The sequence below is a fragment of the Zonotrichia leucophrys genome, chromosome 4 (assembly GCF_028769735.1).
Source record: "Zonotrichia leucophrys gambelii isolate GWCS_2022_RI chromosome 4, RI_Zleu_2.0, whole genome shotgun sequence".
Lineage (NCBI taxonomy): Eukaryota > Metazoa > Chordata > Aves > Passeriformes > Passerellidae > Zonotrichia > Zonotrichia leucophrys.
The window spans coordinates 27999072-28023379 of record NC_088173.1 but is presented as its reverse complement, the minus strand read 5'-3'; the positions used below and the strand labels follow the sequence as shown (position 1 = coordinate 28023379).

Genomic DNA, 24308 nt, shown 5'->3' with positions numbered 1-24308 from the left:
ATATATCATTACTTACCCCATTTTATCACCTTACATATAGGTCTAAAGAGTCATCAAATACAGCTATGCCATCCAAGTTTGTAAAAGCACTTAAAAGCTATTGAGAGGATAGAAAACTGGGGCTTTCTGATGATTAAACACACAAATATCCCTTTGAGAGCTTTCATACAATGGATAAATATTAAGTACTTAAGGGAGGACTGAGCCAGAACAGGAACCAAGTATTTTGAGCTAGAGCTGCTACTTAAACTTCCCTGTTGTACTAAAATAGAAGTCTCTATCAAATTTAGCAGTAGAATAAAAGCTCATGCAGCCCAACAAAAGCAGAGTCTTTACTTAGTTCTATTTCATCACTTTCACATTTTTTTCCTTCTGAAACAGGAATAAGTGTAGAAAACCCCAAACACCTCATCCTGCATGAAGAAAGCCTACTTTGCAGATCTATTACAGAAAACCCACTGTCAAAGTATTTATTTTTCAGCCAACAGATGAAAACCACTCTAAGCTCCTTAGGTAATGCTCTTCATCATGCTATTTTCAAGGCACAGTGACTACCAAAGAAATCCTTTCATAACTCCTAAAAGATAGCATTACTACAAGTGGATTAACATGACCATATTTAAGGTATCACAAAGCTTAGCTTTTAGCTTTAAAAATGATGACCTATGAAGTAGTACCAATATAACAAGTATCTTGGGAGATCTACTGACTGGTGTTGAACAGATTCATTTGTATCACAGAGAAAAAGGATTTTCAAAAGTTTTTTGATACTGGCTTTGGAGCTGTTCAAGGTCTGCTAGAAGCAAGCAAATGAAAGCACAGGTATGCCCATATACACACAACTTGAGGGGCACATTATCAGAGGCTGCTAAACTCATTTTAAATAACACAACCAAACCACAGCAGAATTTCTTTCTTAACTAAGTTTTTCCAAAGATGTATTGAAAGGAACACTTTTTATTGTATTATTTTGATAATGCACAAAAATATTTGAAATGCACAAAAATATTCTCATATACAACTCAGAGAAAAGATCCCCTTAACTGAAAATTATTATATTTGAATACTCTGTATTTCATTTTATAACTAACTCTGGACTTTTTAAAAAGTTGTCATTATTTAAATTGTGTTCACACTTGTCACTCAGTTCAAGACATTCTTAAAATATGCAGCATTTCATTTATATTAGTATCACCTCAACACAATGCAGTTTTATCTTTTCATTAGGTTTTAGTGAGTATCTGAAAATAATATTGAGTTAACTGCAGAAATTAATACAGAATATAAATGGCTAAACATGGTGTGCTAATTTTCTACTTTGCTTTCACAACAATACAAAACAACAAACCAACAAGAAACAGGCAGCTGTTAATCTGTGGTTTTGTTACATGTTCACCCCATGGTAGTTTCCCCCATTCTCAGCCAACTTGTTTAGATAGCCATTTTAGCTGGACTGCAGCCCTGGGAAAAAAAGGTAATTATTTTTGAGGCCTACCACAGTGTCATTTAATATGAAATTATGTTATGTTGTAATTGAAGAAATGCTGCTGTTGTAGATATTTTATCTTAGCACTTTTTTGTTTGGTTGTTTTTTTAAAGTAAGTCACAGAAACATGTGTCAAGAGGTAAAAGACAGAAATTCACTGGAGAACTATGGCTCCCAAGCAAACCTGCTACATAGCTTCAGCAAGAGATTGCTACTAAAATTAAAATGTTTATTTTAAATGTAGCCCCATTTTGGACCTGGCCTTGCATTCCTCAAGCAGGTGAGAGCTGTACAACTTCTGCCTGCACCAAGAACTCTAGGATTACTCTTCCCAGTAAGTAATTTTGTTTAAGGTATGTGCTTTTGTGTATATCTGCATCTATATACACTGACAGGCACTGTAGAGCTATATACACAAGGCCAGTTGTAATTCAAGATTCAGATGTTGAAACTGTCTCTTACTAAAAATAAAATTTTAGGCTCCTTGAGCTAGCAGCTGTTTCTAATTTGCAAATTCATCAGGTAACAACTATTTAAATATAAAATTACTAATAAAAATGTAAAAATTGGTATATAGTAGAATACATGGGAGTTAACAGTGGTAAGTAGTATTTTAGGGTCCTAAGATATTCATACCCACAGTGTGTAAAAAAGCCAGACTTGCTTCCAGCTGTACCAGTCACACAAAGGCCTGAACTTCAGTACAAGAATAATGCAACAAACCACTTCCCACAATTGTGTTATTTTTTTATACACCTCAGTATGCCAATATCGTGCATTTACATGTTAGCATGTTTTTGCCCTTATGCACTGCAGAGCTCTGAAGAGGAGACTTTTGGGTGCTTCTGTGGATGAGTGAGAGATGAGTGATAGTAATGGAAGTGTTACTGTGGTCTTTGGCACCTCTATCTCATTAATAAAGCACAATCCTGCTCCATTTTTTCCTTTAATTAAAAAAAAAATCCCATCAGTGGTGCTTTTCATCAGCACTGAAGAGTAGAATAGGTCTGTACAGCCAGATGAGAAGAAAACATCTGAAATGCAATATATGTGTCTACAATTGTCTTTTCATCAATTGCACAGAAGCTTGGTCCACTTCTTCAGTTACAGTCTTCTTAAGAACTTTGGTTACAGCATTAATGTTTTGGTAAAAAAAAAAAATCAAAAATGAAAAAACCAGAGCAGATGCTTTCCTTCTTTTCTTCAGGTAGATTTTTCATTGTCCTCTCCTGTCTTCTGAACCCGTGAATACTTTTTGCATGAAGATTTGAAGCAGCTGGGAGGCCAAGATATTGGCCAGGAAAAACTGCAAGGAACAGAGCCTTGCACATTCCTCTCGAAGAAATAAAATATTGGATACCACCATGCTCGAGAGAGAAAATTCGTCTGCGAAGACACCTTTAAAGTCTGTATTGGCACAAGCATGCAAAAAGGAAAAGGCAACTGTCAGTTTAAAAGCTTAAAATCTATTACACTGAGTCAAGACAACAGCAAAAATGCAATGCATGTGCATGCATTTCTGCAAAGACTCTGAGTATTTAGCCTAAAAACACAGAATTGAGACAGACATTAGAGTCCAAATGCATACTACAAACTGAGCATCTTGACCACAAAGGGATGCTTTGTTGCAGTGGAAAATTTGGGGTAACAAAGCACTCGAGACTTTTCAGTATGAGTGCTTTCAGGCATGACACGTTTCCACTGATGAGTAATAGTTGAGAATTAGACTAAATGGGCTTAAGAGCTATGCTTCTGCTTGAAAGTGTTGTTGAAACAACAGCAGCAACAACCTTCTGAACTGTGTACCTTTAACGACATTTACACAAGAATTGTCATTAGAATTGTAGGAATCACAGAATCACAAGGTTCAAAAAGACCTTCAGGATGATCGAGTCCAACCTGTTCCCTAGCACCTCAACTAAACCATGGCACTGAGTGCTACATCCAGTCTCTTGTTAAACACATCCAGGGATGGGGACTCCACCTCTTCTTCTGGCAGACCATTCCAGTACTTTATCACCCTTTGTGCGAAAAACTTCTTCCTAATATCCAACATATATTTCCCTTGATGCAGCTTGAGACTATCTAGATAATTTCAGTTATGCAGAAATTTTATTACTCAGCTACTGTTTATTCATAAGCTGAGACAAAGAAGGGGTATTCTATACATCAATTACAGTATTAAAACCTCAAAAAATATTTTTAAGACAAATTAATATTATTTACTTAAATAACAATGAAGTGAAACTCATTGCCCATTCTGATTAAACTTCAATATGGAACATCTTTTTATTCTGAGATTAAGAATATTTAAGAAGATTTACCCTTCAGGCAATTGTAACAAATGCAGGCTACACATGGATTGTGAAGGCCACTCACCTTTTCATTAGCCATGGAGTGGTACCACCAGAAGAGCCGTGTGGTGATATAGTAGGCAATGATGACATCTACGGTGTAGTGTTCATGAGCAACCAGGATACAAATGATGCCAGCAGCACTCATCAGCCAGCAGATCAAGTGATACCACCAGAAATTACGTGGTGAATCTGTGAGACAGGGAGGCGATGGGGAAAAACACAGCAACAAGTCATCTGTTATTCTAACAGTCCACAAAAGCAAGGGGAAAAGATAAGAAAATTCATTTAAGGCTGCTAAATTTGAAAACACAACTCATATCACACTGGTACAGATCCCCTGCTATCACACTGGTACAGATCCCCTGTTTTGATTGGTATGAATCTACATAATGAATTACACAAACTTACTGCACCTATCTCACTTTTTAAAGTGAGCACAAGATGGGTTAGCTAGACAAGACTGCCACCCATTTTCTAGTCAAATTAAGTTTTCCAGTTAAATAGTTTCTAGGATTTAGGGTGCAGAGGAAGAGACAAAATTGAGGTAAAACCTACACTTTGCTTATTTAACTTCATTGTAATTAATCTTTTCTTTTCACAGTCTATATTTGAGTAAAATCAAGTCTCTAGAACTGATACAACCTGAGCAGAGATCACAAATTAAACAGAAAGACACTCATTTTAATTATTAGGTTTTAATTAATTTGCATGAAGCCTCAGTTCTATGAAACAAAATACACTGTATAGAAGAGTATGTGAATTTATACCCTTAAATGAAAGATTTAACAAATAGGAGCAAAGCTATTCAAAATGTATTTCAGCCACATCAGTGGAAAAGTTCTCCTGTACTTCTTTGCCTATTGAAAAAATGCCCTGAGTGTCACAATGATCATTCATAACTTCAGACAGGCAAACTGGCTTCATTTCACTCACAGTGGGAGGTTTTGGCACCTCCTGCCTTGTGGGGCAATAGTCAGCCTTTACTTTCACTCAATACCAGCAGAAAAGTTACTGATCTCAACAAGCCTACCCAGTAGGCACTGAGAGGCCTGTGCAAAACAATAACTGCAAGCGTCAAAAAAATTCTCTTAACTCTCCCCAAAACCCTGCAGACAGATCTCCATCTACTGATTTTATTTCTTTTTAAGATGAAAAGCCAAGCAATCTCAAGAAGTTGATGAAAACAGCATTGAGAAAGTCAGACATACCAAGGCTAAAACTACGAACAACTATTCTGGTGAAAAATGTGGTGTGCAGAGAATAAGTGAAAAAATGGCAGAGTACAGAAGGAAGAGAAGAACAGAGCAAAAATTCCACTAAGCCAGACAAAAACCTCAGAATGCATCTTACACCAAAGACATGTTAGTGGAAGAGCAAAAAAGACCACCACAAGCAGCCTCTAATTCAGAGCAATTATAGGGTTTATGCCCTGGTTCAGATGACATTTTGATTGTTATCTGGGAGGTGAAAAAAGGAAAGCTATGCATTTCTCACTTATAGAGCACAATTTCAGTGAAATATATGCCTAACAATTAGGCAGCAGTCAAAGAGCTTATTACAAAAACTTGCATGATAAAATTGCACCAATCCCTTACAATGTAGGAGAAACTAGCCCAGAAAATATTGGGTTGCCTTCATCTTTTCTGGTACAATTGAGTATGTGAGTAGCATTAAAATATACCATAACAGAAAAAACAAGGAAAACAATGATGATTCTTAGGTCTAAGAATCGTCAGCATCTTAAACCACTGTTCAAAGAACATCTCAAATCTGTGATTTGGAGTCTATCACATTCAAAAGGCCCTTTTATAGTGTGTTTTTTGTTTAAGGCAGAATGCAGCACCTTGTTCCCTCAACATTTTAATACAAGGGAGGCATCAAACTAATGCTGCTTAGTCTTGTTTTTGTTTCAATCAGAATACAACAATAGGAGGGAAGACTCCAACTCCAAACATGTGAACTGAGAAGGAAACTCCCCACTACACATTCATGGGTGGCCAAACTCCCAGGATAGCACTGCTTACCATATATTAGATTTAGAAGTCAGTGCTAAGTTCTCTAACACTTCAATAGATGCTCTCAGGGCATCTTCTCAGCACAGAAGAATTTTCCTCCCATTGCCCAGAGCAATGTAAAGCTCAGGGAGAAACCATAACTGCATCTTCTGCCAAATTTTTATCAACTACAAGAAACATTAAGTAGGAGACTTGAGCACAAGACAACCAAAGATCATGAATTAACTTTTTACTTGCAGTAACTAATGTATAGCACACCTGAGAAAAGTAACTTTGCTTCTAGATGCAGTGTAACTGTGCAATGATGCTGTGCTCAAGCCTACAACCCCCTGCAGCTAACCTGCACAGAGCTAGTGTGCACAATTACTACAGCATGCTTTATCCAAAATTTAAATCATCTGTCAACAAATGATGAAAAGTTATCTTGTTTTAATCAAGCAATAAACACTTACATAAAGATAGAGGTGACATGTTTAGCCATATTTAGCCCTTAATTAAAGCCCATAACACTTTTAGTCAGCCTTACCACAATCCCTAGGAAAGTGCTGGAACAGCTCACCCTTGAGGCCATCACTAAGCATGTGGTCAGGAGTAGTTAGCATGGATTCACCATAGGGAAGTCATGCTTAACCAGCCTGATAGCCTTTAAAATCTTGACAACTGGCTGGATAGATTCCAGGAGACAGCTGGATGTTGTCTATGTGAACTTCAAGCAAGACTTCTGACACTGTCTCCCATGATAGCTTCACAGGCAAGGCTGAACAATTAGTGAGGGTGGATGGAACGGGCTGAATGGCAGGGCTTGGATGGTTTTTAATCAGTGGCAGAGTCTACATCAACCCAAAGGTTCATACTGGGCCCAGTATTGTTTAAATGACTCATCAACAACTTAGATAAAGGGATAGAGTTCATCCTCAGCAAACTGGCTGAGAATACAAAGCTCAGAGCAGTGGTGCTGTGCTGCCCTTCAGATCTCACACAGTAGAGGGATGGGCATGGGCAGAATCTTTTGAAACTCAGCAAGGGCAAGTTCAGGTCCTGCACTTGGGACAGAAGAACCTGGTGCACCACTACAGGGTGGGGCCAACCTGCTGGAAAGCAGCTCTGCTGAGAAGTACCTGGGGGTCCTGGTGACCAAGCTGCCCATGAGCAGCAACCTCATGGCCAAAAAGGGCAGAGTAGCCTGGGGTGTATTAGTAAGATCATTGCCAGCAGGTTGATGGGGGTAGTCCTGACCCTCAACACAGCCCAGTGAGGCACATCTGGAGTTCCAGGCTCCCTAGTACAAGACAGATGTGGAACAAGTCCAGTGGAGGGCTATGAGGATGATTGGGAAGCTGGAGCACCTCTCTTATGAGGAACAACAGAGGACAACAGGCCTGCTCAGACTGGAGAAGTGTGAGAGGAAACCTCATCGATGTCAAGTCTCCCTTACTGGAAATATTCAAGAACTGTCTGGACACAATCCTGTGCAATGTGCTCTACGGAAATCTGCTTGAGCAGAAAGGCTGGGCTAGATAACCTACAGTGGTCCCTTCCAACCTTAACCATTTTATGATTTTAATACAGCCACAGCTCCATTTCCACTCAATTTGTGTTTCAAACCCATACAAATATAGGCTGTGTACAACTGATGAGTAACCTTTGGAGGGCAGTAGTTTCACACGTACTTTTGTCATTCATTTTCCTGGTACAATGAACATGAACAAGAAAGTGCAGTGAAATACAAACACTTACACTCTTTGATGAACAGATAGACCAGCGTTAATACTACAGTGTGTCCACTAAACAGGAAGTCTCCACACAGGATGTGGGATCCAGTTATGGACAGACCACCACCAGAAATCAGTCGCAGGATTCTCTGAACCTTTGCCTGAGAGTCTCCATTCAACTAGAACACAGAAAGAAGTATCGTAAGTGACTCAAACTTCTTGCGCAAACATATATGGAGTCAGGGAGACAGGGATAAAAGGACAAATTAGCTTAATTTTCTTCAGGTTTCTTTCACATATTCTTAAATAAGCATGCATTTCCCAGTTGACAGGTGATAAAGATCAGTTTGGTAACACTAGCATTTGGTCTATATTTTTGATTTATAGTCGGTCTATATTTCATCTATACTTTTCCAGGCTATTTTAAAATATGCATTGTATGAGAATGAGATGCAGAATATACTGAGAAGGTAAACATTAAAAATTTATAAGGTCAGATCTCTCATCACAGCAGTTGACATAATCAATGAAACTCATTAAAAACTGGTACAACCTTCATACAAATTCTGTTATTCTGTCCAGAGTTGACCAGTGTTACTACCAAGTAAAACCCTCAAACTTGCTCCATTTTAGATTAAATTACAAAGTCATTCAGGACTTAACTCATATTTGGAGGATGTACATTTTTAAAGCACGTATTAGGACCAGCTTTTGATTTCTTATAGATACTAGGCAGTTTTATCTAGCTGTTTTAAATTATTCTAGAAAAAAACCCCAAGAAAATGGATAACTGTTTTCCATAATCAGAAAACTATTCACATATTAAAATCCAGAAAAATTATCATCAACTGTTTTTCCAGAGTTCAAGTAATTAATCCTGGTTTCATGCTAGCAAAATGCACTTTCAGCAGAGACATTTGCATTTTCCTTTGATTACCTCTTCTCACTCCTCAATAGAGTCTATTACATAGCCATTCCCCAAGCTGCTAGAACAAAACCATTAAATCTTTACAATAGTGGCAGTTAAATAAAGCATTTTCAAAAAAACACTGATTTGCAAGAGAATTATTTCATCCACTATATCCCCAAGCTGTCTCAATGTACAAGACAACAGCCACGATGCTGTAACTCAAGACTAGAAATCTTATACAAGAGGTGACAAATTTATTCCCCCACTTAAACTGGCAATACATTTTTTCAGTACAGCTAATACAATAGTTTGTTCCAAGGAATTTTAAGTCTACAACTTTTTATTAGTAACCTAAAGTGGGAGTAACAACTCCTTTATGTCACCATTTAATTCCAGCGTCATTAAATTCTTATAATATTTTTGTAAAACTATTAGTACATTCATGTTTCTGTATGTATCAGTTCATTTATGCAGCTGAATTTAAGTCACATTCCTATACATTCTGCAGGTTGGAAACCAAGACAGGCAGCTGACTTCAGGTATTGCAATAGCTCTTGACCAAGTAGTGTGAGAAACTAGACAAAGCACGGAACAGTGTGGGGTTTTACAGGGATACAGCAACAAAAGCTTGCATATCAGGCTATGAATTACAGTGTTGACCTGGGGTATCCTACCATATAAGAAAAAATATTGCTACAGTATTGAGAGATTAGCTTGAGCCTCAGAAGCAAGTTGATTATTTAGTAGCAACACTATTTCAACCTAAGATGTTCTGAAAGGGAGCAGCCAACTCCAACAATTTGAGGCTCTGTTATCACACAAGTTTTGGTTTATCACTACCTATGTTTCTGAAGACATCAACTGAAAGTAATTTGTGTTGTTTAGTAATACCTGAAAGATTATCTTCTGTTTGATCTAAGGAGCCATCAGGACTGATGCAGACTAAGGCAAGAAGCAAAAGGCAAAGACTCTTACCTTTGGTGCACACTGAAAATGCATTCCAGGCACAGGTAAGGTGGTAACGTACATGGTAATACAGCGGTATAGATACAAAGTTCCCATTATAAAAAAGAACCTGCGTCCCACTATTGATCTGAAAGTAAGGAAAGGGGGGGAACAGATTGAGTACAAACTTTATATGCAGGATATTCAACAGTTATGGAGCTTTAGCTACATTAGAGAGCTGAATTCTTAGAATGAAAGAGCAGCTTCACCCCACACTTCACCACACACTTCAGTGAATCAAGCATTAAAACACCCCTCTTCAGCTTTCAGTCTTGTTAGCTCCTTTATAGAGTGAAACTCTCACCAATTTAAGATGGACTCAGTCCAAGTTACAGGTGTGGCCAGGCAGTTTTCCTGAACTCAATGGCATTTTCTTTTTAGTCCCATACTATAACCCCATTCTCAACTTAAATATATGTAGTTTAGGGAAGACACAGGAGAAAACTTCTATTTAGCTGAAGAGGACAGTGGGCTCTTCCTCAGATTTGAATAAGATTTTCTTACACCATCATGATTTCCGCAGTTTAAACATCCCCAGGTCAGCAAACACACTTTGAAAAGCCCAGTCTCAGAATTAACTTGACTAGTATAACACAGATGTCAGAAATTCAGAATTCAAAGACATTATTCAATAATCAGAAAACCTGTATTTTCATATCTGGCATAGACACACTACAACATTTTGTAAACAAGCTATCCCTTTGTTATTTTCCTGCCAGCCCTATTCCACAATATTGTGAAGGATTTCACTGTATGATTTCTTCTACCCAAAATGAGCAATGTAAACCTACAGCAGAGAAAAAAAAAATATTGCTAACTTACTTGTATCTAAGAAATAACCACTGGAATATCCATAATCCAAGTAGTATCATTCCATTTATTTCTGATACAGAAAAAGCCCATTTCACACGATCAATGTAATCAAAAAATTTGTCAGGCAAGGGAGGGCTTAGCTCCTTTGGAGGTACTCTCTCATGGACCACAGTGATCATGACAGTTGTTAAAATCAAGTTGAAGAGCGCATAGACAAAGGCAATGCCTGTTTTCCACCATTCCAGAGGGAATTTGTTCCTAGATTCAGCAGGCATAGCAATCTGGATGTAATCAGGATACTTCTTTGCTGTTTTTCGCAAGCCATTAGACAAGCCCTTTGGTTTGCTAGTGCCATTTTTGTTCTCTTCACTGACTGAGAGAGTAGGTTGTGAGTAGCCATTGGAAGTCTCATTTGGCTGACCCTCCATGTGCTCTTCAAGCTTTGCTGTCTCAATGGTATTCATTTCCAAGCTGTATGGCCAAAGAGGCTTTATTAGTGACCAATTTCTGGGCTCTCTGAACTCTGTTATTCCTCAAAGTCCAATGTTCTTGTTCCTAGATGACTTCTGTAGAACTCTAAAATGCATCCATTGTGCTTTCAAAGGGATTTGTGAAGACAAATCTTTCTTCTAGAGCTGAATAATCTGCAAAAAAAAAAAAAACCAAACCCAAAACAGATACTGAGAGTCTTCATAACTAGTAATGTGACAGTGAACAAAATATTCTCAGAACAGGCATTTTTAAGTATTTCAATTCCATCCAAGTCTACTTAGAAACACAGTCAAAAGGCAAATTACTGAAATAATTCAAGCCAACTCCTACTTGATAAATCTCTCATATCAGTTTAAGAACTAGTAACAACTTAGGCTTGGATTTTTTTTAAAAGGACAAGACCCACAGACCTTAATGATCATGACATCACTTGCTTTATCAGTTATCAGAATTAATTCTTATTTGGAGCAACATCCAAATTTGCTCCATATTCACAGCAACATTGGATTTTACTGCTTAGAGATATTCCATACAAAATATCCTGATTTTGACCATACAGTTGCTACAGATCTTAATATGGGTTGTCCACATAGATCAGACAAATCTTGTCGGTTCAGGTGATGGGGAAAAAAAGCCAGAAGGGTACTAGGGTACTATAGAATTCAATTTTGTAGGGCATAAATTAATTTAGATTCATCTAGAAAATCTACTCAATTGATAGCTCCATTAAATTTCATTAGATCTAAATGAGTATTCCATCAAGTCAAAAATACATTTATATAGCCATTGTAATATCCACTAAATGTCTGAAATTTCAGATAACTGAGAAATATATCCCTGGATCCGATTCTTAGTTATGGTACACCACACAAACAGCAGATGACAAATGAACCTGTGTTTGTCCTTTAGCTACTTTAAAAACAAATCTATTTAGAAGGTTTTTAAACAGCAACAAATAGAAAGTCATTATTACTCAGGATTTATTTCAGGCTGCATTTGCTAATTCATAAAAGTTTTGCAACCTAAACAGGTAAGCTCACATGTTTTATAACAAGTTTTTCTACAAGGAGCAAAGAATGAAGTTCATCTCTAGCAAACAGACATCTCACTAGTAAAAATAAAGGCCATTTCCCCATCTCTAAAGTTCTGTGAAATCACTTACTCACCATAGCTGTGATGTACCTATTTTTCTTACTCTGTTCAGTTCCTACGACAAAAATAGTATTACCATGTACAAATTGCTCCCCATCTACCAGTAAATTGTGATTCTTTCCTATTTTAGTGGTTCCTGCAAGAGAAGTTCAGCACTGCTACCCCCTCAAGTGTCTGCATGCCAACTGCAGGCTGCCAGTTTGCCATGCTTTGTGTGCAATTAATTCACCATGATGGCAGCTGGACCTGCCAGTCTCCCTAACCATACACCACAGGACCTGCTTAAGAACATGCCACCTGCTTACAGGACAATCTAAACCAAAAAGAGCCTGGAAAGTCAAGTGATGGTGTTTTGGTCCTTCCAGCCTCATCCCACCAAACAGAGAAGACATTTAACATTGTCAGCACCTAAATCTCACTGATTTCCTGGCTGCTGCTCCAACCACTGAAAACGAGAAGTAAAAGTTCAGATCCCAAATATGAGGTTCATACAAATAAAACTGAAGACAGAAATAGCTGAGAAGCATTTCTAAATTTATGCCCTAGCAGATTTTCTGAAATCCACTGTCATTGGCTGACCTTCCCTAAATTCCTGATCAACAAGTGTATAACTATCCATACACAACACATACAAACAATAGACACCCAAGAAAACAAGTGGTGATTTTTGAGGCTTTTTCTCCCTCTTACCAGTCATATTGTGATCTCTATCTCCATGAAAAGATCAGCCAGACAACTTCTGATGCTTCGTACAACTAAAAATACCTATTTAGAGCATCTAAAAAAGCAACAGACTTACTCAAAACTACACCAGAATAGTATTTAAGCTTTCACAAGTCTTTTTCTTAACACACACACTTCTATTCCTTCTGTCTACCACTAAAGTTAAGCATATGACAGAACACATTAGTGACAGTAGAGAAAAACTGAACCCAATTGCTTATGTTTTGGAACGCATGTACCTAACATGCATCTATTAAGTCAAGACCCCACTTCTCACCATTATGTCACATATAGCAGCCACTGAGGCAGCACTCAGCAAAACCTGGCAAGCTTTACATCCTGTGCAGTTGAAACATTATTAGAATTATGCATTAATTGAGAGCAAGCTACCTTAGTTATTTCCTTCTGTTCTCCACAAATACCTAACCTAGAGTGCCTAGTGCCATAAGTGAAAGATTTTACTTTCAGATGTTTAATGCGATCCAAGCCTTAAAGATCAAAGAGTATCTGAAAGTAGATCAAAGATCTGAGAGTAGAAAGAGTATCTGTATTGTTCAGCTTACAGATGAACAATAACATAAGAACTTAAAAAGTCAAGTAGTGCTCATGTTCTCATATTAACTTATTAAGCAAAACAATTATAGCTACAGCTTGCAGGAGAAAGTTGTGTTCCTTCCTGGTACTTTTAAATGGATTGTAAGGCATATTGATCTACCACTTCTGATGGCTCATCAAGATTATTTCAAGCAGAGTGCATACTGCAGCCAAAAGTTTGTTTACATTGATAATTAAAGGTGCTATATATCATCAGATGAGTGATGTGTAAGAAGGTCAGTGCTACCCTTTATAGTACCTTTTCAATCTCTTTCTTCCATATTCTAAAAGAAATTAGCAACTCTATTGATGAAAAAGACAGAAGTCTCTCAGTCCCTTGCTGCCAATCTGACTGGCCAGAGAAGTGACAGATACAGAGCACCACCAGCCTAATCATCCTCTGCTACTGGCTGTAAAAGGAACTCCCCAGAAATGCACAGGCTCTTCTGCCAAGTTCCTGTCCCCAGTTCAAATATAATTCACCACCCAAAGTGGTTCCTTTTAGCTTCATGTTGTCCTTATGATCCTTTTGATAAAATATCCATTTGATTTTTTTTGCCAAATCCAAAACTTCCCAATATCAAAACCAGAAGATGCCCACAAACTGCCTAGGAGAAGGCCTTCAGCAAGCAGGCAGCAATGCTTACACCTGGCCATCCTGCCAACACCTAGGTCTGAAAAGCATACTAAATTGCTCTAAAATAGGGAGCAACTACTGGGGAAGTCTCAAACTCACAAATAACTGGCCAAGTAACCCAAAAGGATAAATAAAATTCCTATAAGGGATACCTCCAAGTTTTAGGAAAGTTTTCCTTTTGGAACCACTTCTATACCTTCTAAAAATGAATGTTACCTTATAAAGAAGAAGAGTTTCTTAAGCAGCAGCTTTACAGCAAAAATCATAACTGCCTCAAGGAACAACATATTTCAAAGAAAATCTTTAGAATTAACAAGATGCTAAAGGAAGAAGTTTTTTTTAAAGTAGGAAGAAATTTTATCATTTTATCATGAGCTCCTACCTGCTCCCATGCAAACAGCAGCCCTTAGCTCTCTGCATCCCCATTTGACTGTCATTTGAAAGAAAATAGTTGATGGGGGGCACAGCTTTGAGACAAGCACCAGAAAGCATGTCTGCGTTTGGCTCTTTATGCTAGAACTTAAGAATAACAGAGTTTTATTTAGCTTCTTAGTCATCCAATTTTCATCTAAAGGTCATTTTCACATAAAGTTAGCTCCCAAACGGTATTTCTCATCCAGTATTGGAACTTGCACATTTCTCAAAATATTTTAATTTCTATAATTTATGAAGGACTGAATAGTCACAATTTGCATAGGGTTTTCAAATAAGCAGTTCTTAACCTGCTGTTTAAACACTACTTGAACAAGAATATCCAAAACTGTGAGACTGATCTATTCTGACATTAAGAGAAGCTATACTTTCATATACAAAATGGAAAAGACTTCTGATAGTACTATTTTAAAGCTTTTTGTTAAGGTTGGTAATCAATCAAATATTTGATACAGCTGTATTTGGTAACTGAAGAAAAGGGGTGTGCAAACAAAGTTCGATTTGAAGTAACTTATCTGTATCACACAGTTACTGGCAGACAATTTTTTTGCTAGCTTGTATTTTCATCAGTTAAATTTTTAGGACTACCTATGGAACTAGAATTTTAAAAAGCCAGGTTACCACTGTCATCTACACAGCAATGAATAAAAACTTCCTTTTAGGGGTTTCTCCTTAATTTTGATTTTTGAAAGCATTCCAGACCTCACTATCCATTCCTCCAGGCTATATGTACATCTCACAGCATGCAGGCTGCTGGAAGGAAGAAAAAACAAGCCCAACACCACCCAAAACCTCCAGAAGACAACTGCTGTGATGCTAAAGAATTGCAAGTAAAACAAAGCTGGATTACAAAAGTACCGTTCATTATCATCACATTATCACTTGCAGAAATGTTAGCTTTTTTATTAAAAAATAATTAACTATTTACATCATATGCAGTTATTTGCAGCAGTAGAAACAGAGCAGTTACTCCCTGTACCCTGAGAGGGGGATTTGTAAGTCCCTCATTTAGGATTACTAATATACCAACAGAAGACATATTTAAGGACTAAATCCCTACACTAAAGAGAGGAGAGAAAGCTTCAAAGTTACAAGTTATCCATTTGTACAAACCAAGGTTTACCAGTCCTGTGGAATTCTGTTTCTTCATACCTCTTAATAGTAACAAGTATGTTAGGTTTCATTTTCCTAGTAATTCATTATCCAGTGTGTTCTACAGCAGCGCCAGGTTCTGAAACAGTATGTCCCAAAAAGCACCCAAAAAACCCCCATTTTGTAGCACCACAGAATGGTTTGGGTTAAAAATGACCTTAAAGGTCATCTAGTTCCAACTCTCCTGCTATGAGCAGGGACACCTTCCACTAGAGCAAGTCCTTAAAGCCCCCTCCAACCTGTCCTCAGAAACTGAACAAGCAAGGAAAAAAAAAGTATCTTTAAGCTCTTTTATAATTTTGAACACTGCTGAGTAGGTTTGCCTTAACTGCTTGAAGGGATCTTCAAACTCTTGAACTGTTTGGTCCCCAGACTCTGAAGGATTGTATTTGGTAACTAAGAGTCTGATGTCCTTTAAAGGTGACACCATGACATGGCTAGATTTTCCTTGTGATTAGTATTACCCTTATCTTTCAAGAAACAAGATCACAATAGCTGTCCAATACTTATCTTTTAGTGCTACTGTAACTCATTCTAGAAATAAACCATATGTACATGACAAAGTTGGTTTTATTTGCAGGTTAACAGTCTTCCCTAAAACAAGTGTTTTGAGAATGGTCAGTCATACATCTGTAGAACCAGCAGAACAAACAGAATCATTCAGGTTAGAAGAAACCTCAGGAGGTCCCTGGGCCTCTGGCCAGGATCAGCAGTGACTCAGGGTTTCAATCCAGCTGTACTTTTCATGCCTACAAAGAAGCACAACCTCCCCACACAGCTTGTTTCACTGCACGGCTGTTCTCACAGCGAAAGCTGGACTTATTTTTGCTGTTTTGCTGTTTTTTAATTGTTAAGTCTACTGGTTTTGTATCTACTTATTAGAAGTCCCAGCCTTTGTGTCTCCCCAGTGCTGTGAAGAGCCTGGCCCCCCATGTTCCTGATGGCATCCTTGCAGGTATGGGGGGGCTGCAGTCAGGTACCTCTGAGACTGCTCCTCTTCAGGCTGAAGCAACCCAGGCTCCCCCCACCTCCCTTCCCAGGCCTGTGCTCCAGCCTCCTGACCACCCTACCCTCACGGTCCCCCTGCTGGCCTTGTTGCCATCTCATGTTTTGCCAGGGTAAAGCACCAAAAACCATGTACAGTATTCTAGACAGCCAAGTAGTACTGAGCAGAGAGGAATAATCATTTCCTATAAATAATGACTATGTTCCTATTAAATACAGCTCAGGACAATGTTGTCTGCCTTCACTGTCAATGCACACTGCTAAATCCCCTTTCAACAGAGCTGAAAGTAGTATTAATGTTATTCCAACGTTAAAGCCTAAAGACTCCCTCACAACTTTTTTATAGCAGAAAAAAAAAGATTAAGTCTTCTTCCTGCTTAACCCATACTCTCTAAAATGAGACTGTTTCAGTATTTCAGGTCTGCTAACCTGAAGTGATATTTAAGCTCTGAATCAGCTGCTTTTGAATAAAGGCAAAAAGGTTCTCTACCACTGCATATTTTGTAACATTGCAAAAAAAAATGTTTGGCTCGTAACTTTCTTCTATTCATTACAAAAGCCTATTATAAACACTGTACAAAGTATGGAAGTCACTGTTCTACCTCAGTTTCATCAGACAAAATGCCAAAAATGAGTGCCAAAATAAGCCTCTGGATCAGGCTTTTATGTGCACGCTGGCGTCTTTCATTCTGCTAGAGCTTCACAGACACTGCTTAAGAGCCACTACCCAAAGCAAGATTCTTCTCAAAGAGATAGCAAAGTCTAAAGATTTATTAAGAGCCTAGCAGCACAACAAATGCCTCAAATCTTTCCAAGCTGACTCAAAAGTTGCAGACACTGGCTGTGAGGTAAGGGGGACCCAGCACAGGAGGCAGGAATGCTTTAGACTATTTTGTCAAGTCCTCCACCTAGTTACCAAGGGTAAAGGTTGCACTTCATAATGGAAAGTCAGACCCAGAGATTAGTCACCACTTTCAGTACAGGGCAGTGAGGAGTCACAATGACTAATGTGTGCTTTAAAGTGACTGTGTGACAGCTTATCAGCCATCATGCAGCTAGAAGAGGAAGTTACATAACAGTAAATTGATCTGTGATATACCCTGAAAATATCTGAGTAATTATTAAGAAGATATTGCCTGTCAAATTTTCCCCCTATGCTACTTCCAAAAAGCAGCTGTGCCAACACCAAAATCACACCTTCAAGATGATCCCATGCCCTAAAACCTCAACTAAACCACGGCACTGAATGCCACATCAGGTCTCTTGTTAAACACATGCAGGGATGGTGACTCCACCATTCCCCCAGGCCACTCCAGTACTTTACCACTCTTTCTGTGAAAACTTTCTCCTAATATCCAACCTATATTTCCCTTGGCACAGCTTAAGGCTGTGTCCTCTCGTTCTGTCAGCGCTGCCTGGAGAAAGAGACCAACCCCACCTGACACAGCCACCTCTCAGGGAGCTGCAGAGAGTGACAAGGTCACCTCTGAGTCTCCTTTTCTCCAGGCTAAACACCCCCAGCTCCTTCAGTCGTTCCTCACAGGGTCTGTGCTCCAAGCCCCTCTCCAGCCTCCTTGCCTCCTCTGGACGTGCTCCAGAATCTCAATGTCCTTCCCAAACTGAGGGGCCAGAACCGGACACAGCACTCGAGGTGCGGCCTCAGCAGTGCCCAGCACAGGGGCAGAGTGAACTCCCTGCTCCTGCTGGCCACACTGTCCCTGACTCAGCCCAGGATGCCCTTGGCCTCCCTGGCCACCAGGACACTGCTGGCTCATGTCCAGCTGGTGCCAACCAGCACCCCCAGGTCCCTTTCTGCCTGGCACTGTCCAGCCACACCGTCCCCAGCCTATAATGCTGCAGGGGGTTGTTGTGGCCAAAATGCAGGACTCAGCACTTGGACATGTTAAACTTCATCCCACTGGATTCCACCCATCCATCCAACTTTCCAGGTCTCTCTGCAGAGCCCTCCTACCTTCCAACAGATCAACACACACTCCCAGCTTAGTGTCAGACCCAAATTTACTAATTAAAGACTCAATCCCTTCATCCATGTCATCAGTGAAGATACTGAACAGAGCTGGCCTAAGCACAGACCCCTGAAGGACACCACTGGTGACAGGCCCCCCGCTGGATGCAGCACCATTCCCCACCACTCTCTGGCCTGGCCATCCAGCCAGTTCTGAACCCAGCAAAGAGTGCTCCTGTCCAAGCCAGGGGCTGCAGCTTTTCCAGAGTGTGCTGTGGGAGACAGTGCCAGAGGCCCTGCTGAAGTCCAACCAAACAACATCCACAGCCTTTCCCACATGCAAGTAAGAGGTCACATTTCTGAGAACATTCTAGTGTACTTTCTGCAGCAACAAGAACCCTCCTCCTTAGAAGTTTAAAGTGAGAGGACAGTAATTGCTTAAATCTGCACAGCATTTTACAATATCAGCAGTAATACACAGAAAAGTGGCACAATCCAGAGAAAAGCTTTTAGCACTGAGGTATACACAGAGTCCTCTATCTCATAATTCACCTTTTTAAAAGCCTGAAACAGACAATAGTCCTTGCAAAGCATAGGACTGTAATCCTCACCCCACATGAGTTCTTAGGACAGGGCATATTTAAAACTAATTAGTATCACACTACAAGCTGGCTCAGCTATCCCTCAGTTCATGTGGCACATTACAAACTGTGACTCTGTACATAGCAGCAACACTTGCTGTGTTCAGAGACTCAAGCAGCAGCACACCCATATCTACACACCCACACACACCCTTGTCTGATGGCATTCTGACCAATGTTTTACCCTCTGTGCCAACAACAGAAGACTAGCACATGCACAGTGTTAAAACCGGTCAGAAAAGAATCAATGACTTGCTTCCCCTCTCTTCTCCCTAAGAACTCCAAAGTTTTCAGCTTGCTCAACTCTGTTGATGTAGTTGCCTGGAAAACTTTAGGAGTATTTGTTTACTGTGAGCATCATCCCTCTTAACTGAGTGACTAAAACTCCCCAAGAAACATGATGTAGCTCCTATTTTGGTCTTCCCCTTTACCTTCCTGCCACGCCTACCACCAAGCAGCCTAAGGCTTGTGCATCACAATCAGCAACCCCTGTCAACCAGAGATGGGAATACACAGATCCCTCATTCAAGCTGTTTGTTTACAGGCTCAGACATCCAAATCTACATCTAGCTCATACACTACATGCTTCCTTAACAGTACCCTGCCAACATCGCCCCCCTCCCCAGCTTCTGTGGACACTTTCAGAACTAAAACCTGGTAAATTTAATCCTAACACCAAGTCAAGAGTACTGACAAATTTCAGCCATTACCAAGAGCAATCCAGACATGTTTACTTAGGGGATTAGAAAAGCAGCAAAGAACCCTTTCATAATAGCTCTTCAAGCTTCCAGTTTGCAATAACCAAAATTATATTAAGCTTTCCATAGGTAACTGGGTTTCTCATTGAAGTTCTATGCACCAACTTGAAGCACTATACAGTTAAAAAAGGCATCAGAGCCTAAGCTTCCAGTGCAGTGCCATGGTTTTCTTTAAACTTCAACAAGTATTCCATTAGCTCAAAGCTTTCTATTAATAGAAGAAAATACTTTCCACATTATGCTGGCAAGAAAAAATATTTCCTTTTTATATTATTTAATTAAGAAAAGACAGTGTTTAGCTTTAAATACTAAACACTTAAGTACTACGCACTTCAACACTTCCTTCTTCATTTTTGTTTCTGACACAGACTGATGAACAGGACACTCATTTCCTTAGCTTGCCAGGCAGGAGAAGTGATTATCCTATCTCCCCACAATACAGGATATCATTGTTGAATAAATTTTCTGAGAGGATGTTAACAGTGGGGCAGCAGTGGAAAATAATGACAACTATAATCTAAAACCTTTCTGTAATACCCTTCTCATATATTTTGCTATCTCCATTTCAGCCCCACCCTAGAGGTCATAAAAAGAGGCCAAGAATCCTTTTAATATGTTTTTACTGTCCCTCACAGAGCTACTATTTAAGAACCTAACTAAACATCTCCAAAATAATTTCAACCTCTCTTCATTATTCCCTGCTGAACTGCAGCCTTCGGTAAGAACAACCCTGCATTGAATACCAGGGCAATAACAAAATTCCTTCATGCCAAGCAGCTCATGAGACTCAGCATAAAGGTTTTCACCATTCCCATCAGTACTTTCATTTATTTGTCTTCCCCTTCTTGCCTAATAGTTTGAGAATTCTTTTTGCTTTTTAAGAGCTTTTAAAAAGAACCAACTTAGAAAGGACTGAAATGAGGAAGTTGGTGATGTTCAAATTCCCACTTATTAAAAATATAAGATTAAAACTATTTCTGCAAGAAAACAGCTGAATAGCATCTTCAGCTGAAAAGTCATCATTGCTCCTAAAAAGCTACCATTACAGTCTTTCATTGTAACATCACACAACTGCTTTGTAACACCTACATCTTGCACATCATGCACACACAGCATAACTAAAAAGGAACAAATTAAATTAATGGCTGAAATTACATTGATCTTATCCTCCCAGTTGGTAAAACCTGGTGTGAAGGTACTGAGGTGACTCTCAATCTACACAGGATGATGTACATTACACTGTATCATCATGTACCTCAAGTAGCAGCTTCCACACCTTCAACTATGTGCTGTACTCAAGGAAGGCTTCTGGTCATCACTGAACCTGCTCTCTTTTGAAGCACAGGCAAGCAAATGATCACTCAAATCAATCCAGGCTGAATGTGAAGTGGAAATACAAGCTGGCCAATCAAATTGCCTGCTAAATGGCATTCATACCAGCAGCACAATGTGCTGCACTGAACATTATTTTCCATTTCTTCATTTAAGTAACATTACTGTAACTTAAAATTTTGAGTCAAGAGATTATTTCCACAGGAAAAAAACCCCACAGGCTGGAAACCAGGACCACTTCTGATCTTTGTCTTACCGTCCATGAAAAATTTTAGGGCAGAAGAAGTAAAGAATGAGTCATCAAAAAAGATGTTTCAAGAAGGATATTTGAAAAAAGTGATTTACAAACATACATCCTTATTTTTGGTCACATTTTTATGGGAGGCCCTAAAGCTTACTTTAAAATAGAAAGTATTCTATAGAAATTATCCAAAAAGCATTTTATGACATTCTTATCCCAATGTCCAGCAGACATCTAGATACTCAATGATTTGGGAAGAAGAAGGGAGGCCAAAGATGTGCCATGTAGACTATCTGAAACATGGAGGGCCAAAGATTCTATAAACTGTTCCTCAGTCAGAACTGCAGCTGACAAAACTGTTTGGGACAAAGTCAGTCTCATCTCTAGACTCCCTGAGACCAGTGATGTGAATGTGTGCTAAGTAGCCATGGTGTACAGTAAATAAGTGGTGAATCAACTAATACCACGTGATCAGTTGCAAAAGTCTAAGGACAGAACTAAGTGTTCAACTGGAAATAGTGCCAAGCAGTTTTAAAAGAAGAGAATGAAGAACTTGGCAAAATTAGGGCACAGTAAAAATAATTATTCTGGTCTACCAACTGTCTTTTTCCATGAAGGAGGACACTATCTTATTACATACTGCTATTTCTGCTGTGTTCCTGCATAAGTTTTCCTCAAAAATACCAAATATATCAAAAGATCTGCATCTATCAGCAAGGACAGATCACATTCTGGCTCTAAATTTAGGACAAATGGGCATAATCCGAGAAAATTGTTGTCGAGAGCGTAGCTTGAATTCAAGACCCAACAGTGGCTTGGATTTCAAGAGCTTTCATTAACAGAGCACTACAGCAAGCCAGGCCATTTTTAAGGTACTTACCTGGCTATGCAGGCCAGGACAAGGGCTTGCACAGCACAGCCTCTGCTAAAATCACCTGTTGCAGGATGCTACACTTTGCAGCTGGAGCCACTGCAGGTGTCTTTGCTGTCAACTACTCTCCTCTGGGGGAGTATCATCTTGCCAGGAGGAGGAGGGCACATCCAAGCATCAGTGGCACCAAGAACACCTAAATTCAAATCTATTCTAGACATACAGCAAAGAGAAGAAAGGGAAGTCTCACAGGGATTTAACCTAGAAGGTCCCCACATCAGCTGCACTTGAGCACTACTTTAAAAGCTGAGTAACTTCACCATTTCAAAGGTGCACAATTGAAGCACAAAACTTGCACATGGCAATATTAAACAGGTGAATGCCACACCCTGCATGACAGACATTGTATAACAAGAAACACCCCCACAGGAGCAATTACAGGTCTGCAGAGCAAAGGCAACAGCCTTCTAGACTCATGCAAGCCAATTAGGAAGAAATCAAAATTCCACATTATATTAGCTTACAACCATAACTCAAGAGGCGTGCTAAGACGTTCATGACAGCTGGGGCAGACCAAGATGGCCTGAAACATTCCATACCAATCCCAGCTCATGGAATTTCTTAACACTGCTTTATCAAGACAACATACAAAGATGGGGATGGTTCAGGACTGGCCATAAAAGCTACCACCCAGGAAGACATTTTATTTATTTGGAAGCAGAAGTCAGGCTGGGATACTAGCATATTCCAGCCCATGTTAATCTGTTCCACTGCCAGTGCAGCAGAATTAATTAGTTAAGTTCATGCAACAAGTCTAGGCCATGCATGTTTAACTTATATGACAGGACAATGTTAATTTTATTGAACCACAAGAAGTGCAGTTATCCATATTGCACACCTGTATAAACAATAGTGGATCACAGGTTACCCATGCATTGGTAAGTTTTATTGGTAAAGAACAGTAGAAATGAATCTGAAATCCAGGAGCAGATCCATTTTCTCTCCTTCCTAGTACTTTAACACTAAAAAAGTTTAAAAAACCCTGTTTCAAAAGAGTCTTTTAACACAAGGAATGCAAAATGCTGTTCTAGCACAAGACAAAAATTGAGTCAGAATTTCACAGATCTTCAGAAGAGAATCTATGCCCTACAGCAGGTATATTATTCCTCCCTGAAACCTTCCAAATGAGCTCCATATCTCATGCAAGACAAAGAACAGAAAAGAAACAGGTTTTAAACACAGCAGTGTTACAGTCCAGCAAAGACTGTAAACAAATCAGCCCAAAAAATAATTCTGAACAAATCTAATTGCCTTTTCACATAAAGCACATTGTGAGCTGCCCTAAGTATAGAATACTCAGATGTGTGGGTCTGATGCAGAAAAGTGCCACATCTCTAGAATTAAGGCATCTGCATAGCCTACATTTCTCCTTATATTCCTGGAAGAGCTTACAGAATACACTCAAACAAGTTAAGTATTGAAGTTTAAATCCAACAGCATGAGTTGGATTTAAATCTAAAAAGGATTGTTCAGAGAAAGTTCATGGCTTCCCAAAGCTTCCTCATGTCTGACAGTAATATTTATAAAACAGACTTAGACAGAACTGACACTTGTTCAGTTGTGTTTCTATGGGGCAAGAACACAAACTGATCTCTTATTCCATAGGGAGGCAGTCAGGGCAATCACCTGAATTGTCCAGGATAAAAACTTGCAGTAAAATTCCTTAAGCATATTCAGACACCAGAACACTGAATATTCACAAACACATACTGAGGCACTTTCCAGGAAGAAGTGACTTGCCACTAACCCTCAACATTTGAGCTAATGTGCAGACTTCACAGCAGGCAATTGAAAAAACAAACACAAAGCAACAAGCAAACAAAAACTTCCAACAAACACCAACTGGAACAGGTACTATTCAGTCTAACTACACAAACCACTTTCTTAACATATACAGGAGACAGAAAATCTCAAGACAAGGGGCTCACACACAGCACAGGCTCCTAGAGCTGTA

General features: G+C 39.2%; 1 protein-coding gene across 4 annotated transcripts in view; it reads right to left on the bottom strand.

The window, feature by feature from the left end:
* Positions 1 to 429: 429 nt before the first annotated feature.
* Positions 430 to 24308, bottom strand: part of SGMS2 (sphingomyelin synthase 2) — a 36334-nt gene continuing 12455 nt past the window's right edge. For 3 of the 4 annotated variants that reach the window (XM_064710930.1, XM_064710931.1, XM_064710929.1), the window contains exons 2-6: positions 10308 to 10942; positions 9456 to 9573; positions 7596 to 7749; positions 3866 to 4032; positions 430 to 2893 (exon numbers count right to left, since the gene is read on the bottom strand). In XM_064710930.1, coding sequence (XP_064567000.1) covers positions 2690 to 2893; positions 3866 to 4032; positions 7596 to 7749; positions 9456 to 9573; positions 10308 to 10762 — 1098 coding nt within the window. In that variant the 5' untranslated portion in view covers positions 10763 to 10942 and the 3' untranslated portion in view covers positions 430 to 2689. Of the gene's footprint in view, positions 2894 to 3865; positions 4033 to 7595; positions 7750 to 9455; positions 9574 to 10307; positions 10943 to 14278; positions 14401 to 24308 lie in introns of those variants that run through there. The other variant, XM_064710932.1, reaches the window with a different exon arrangement.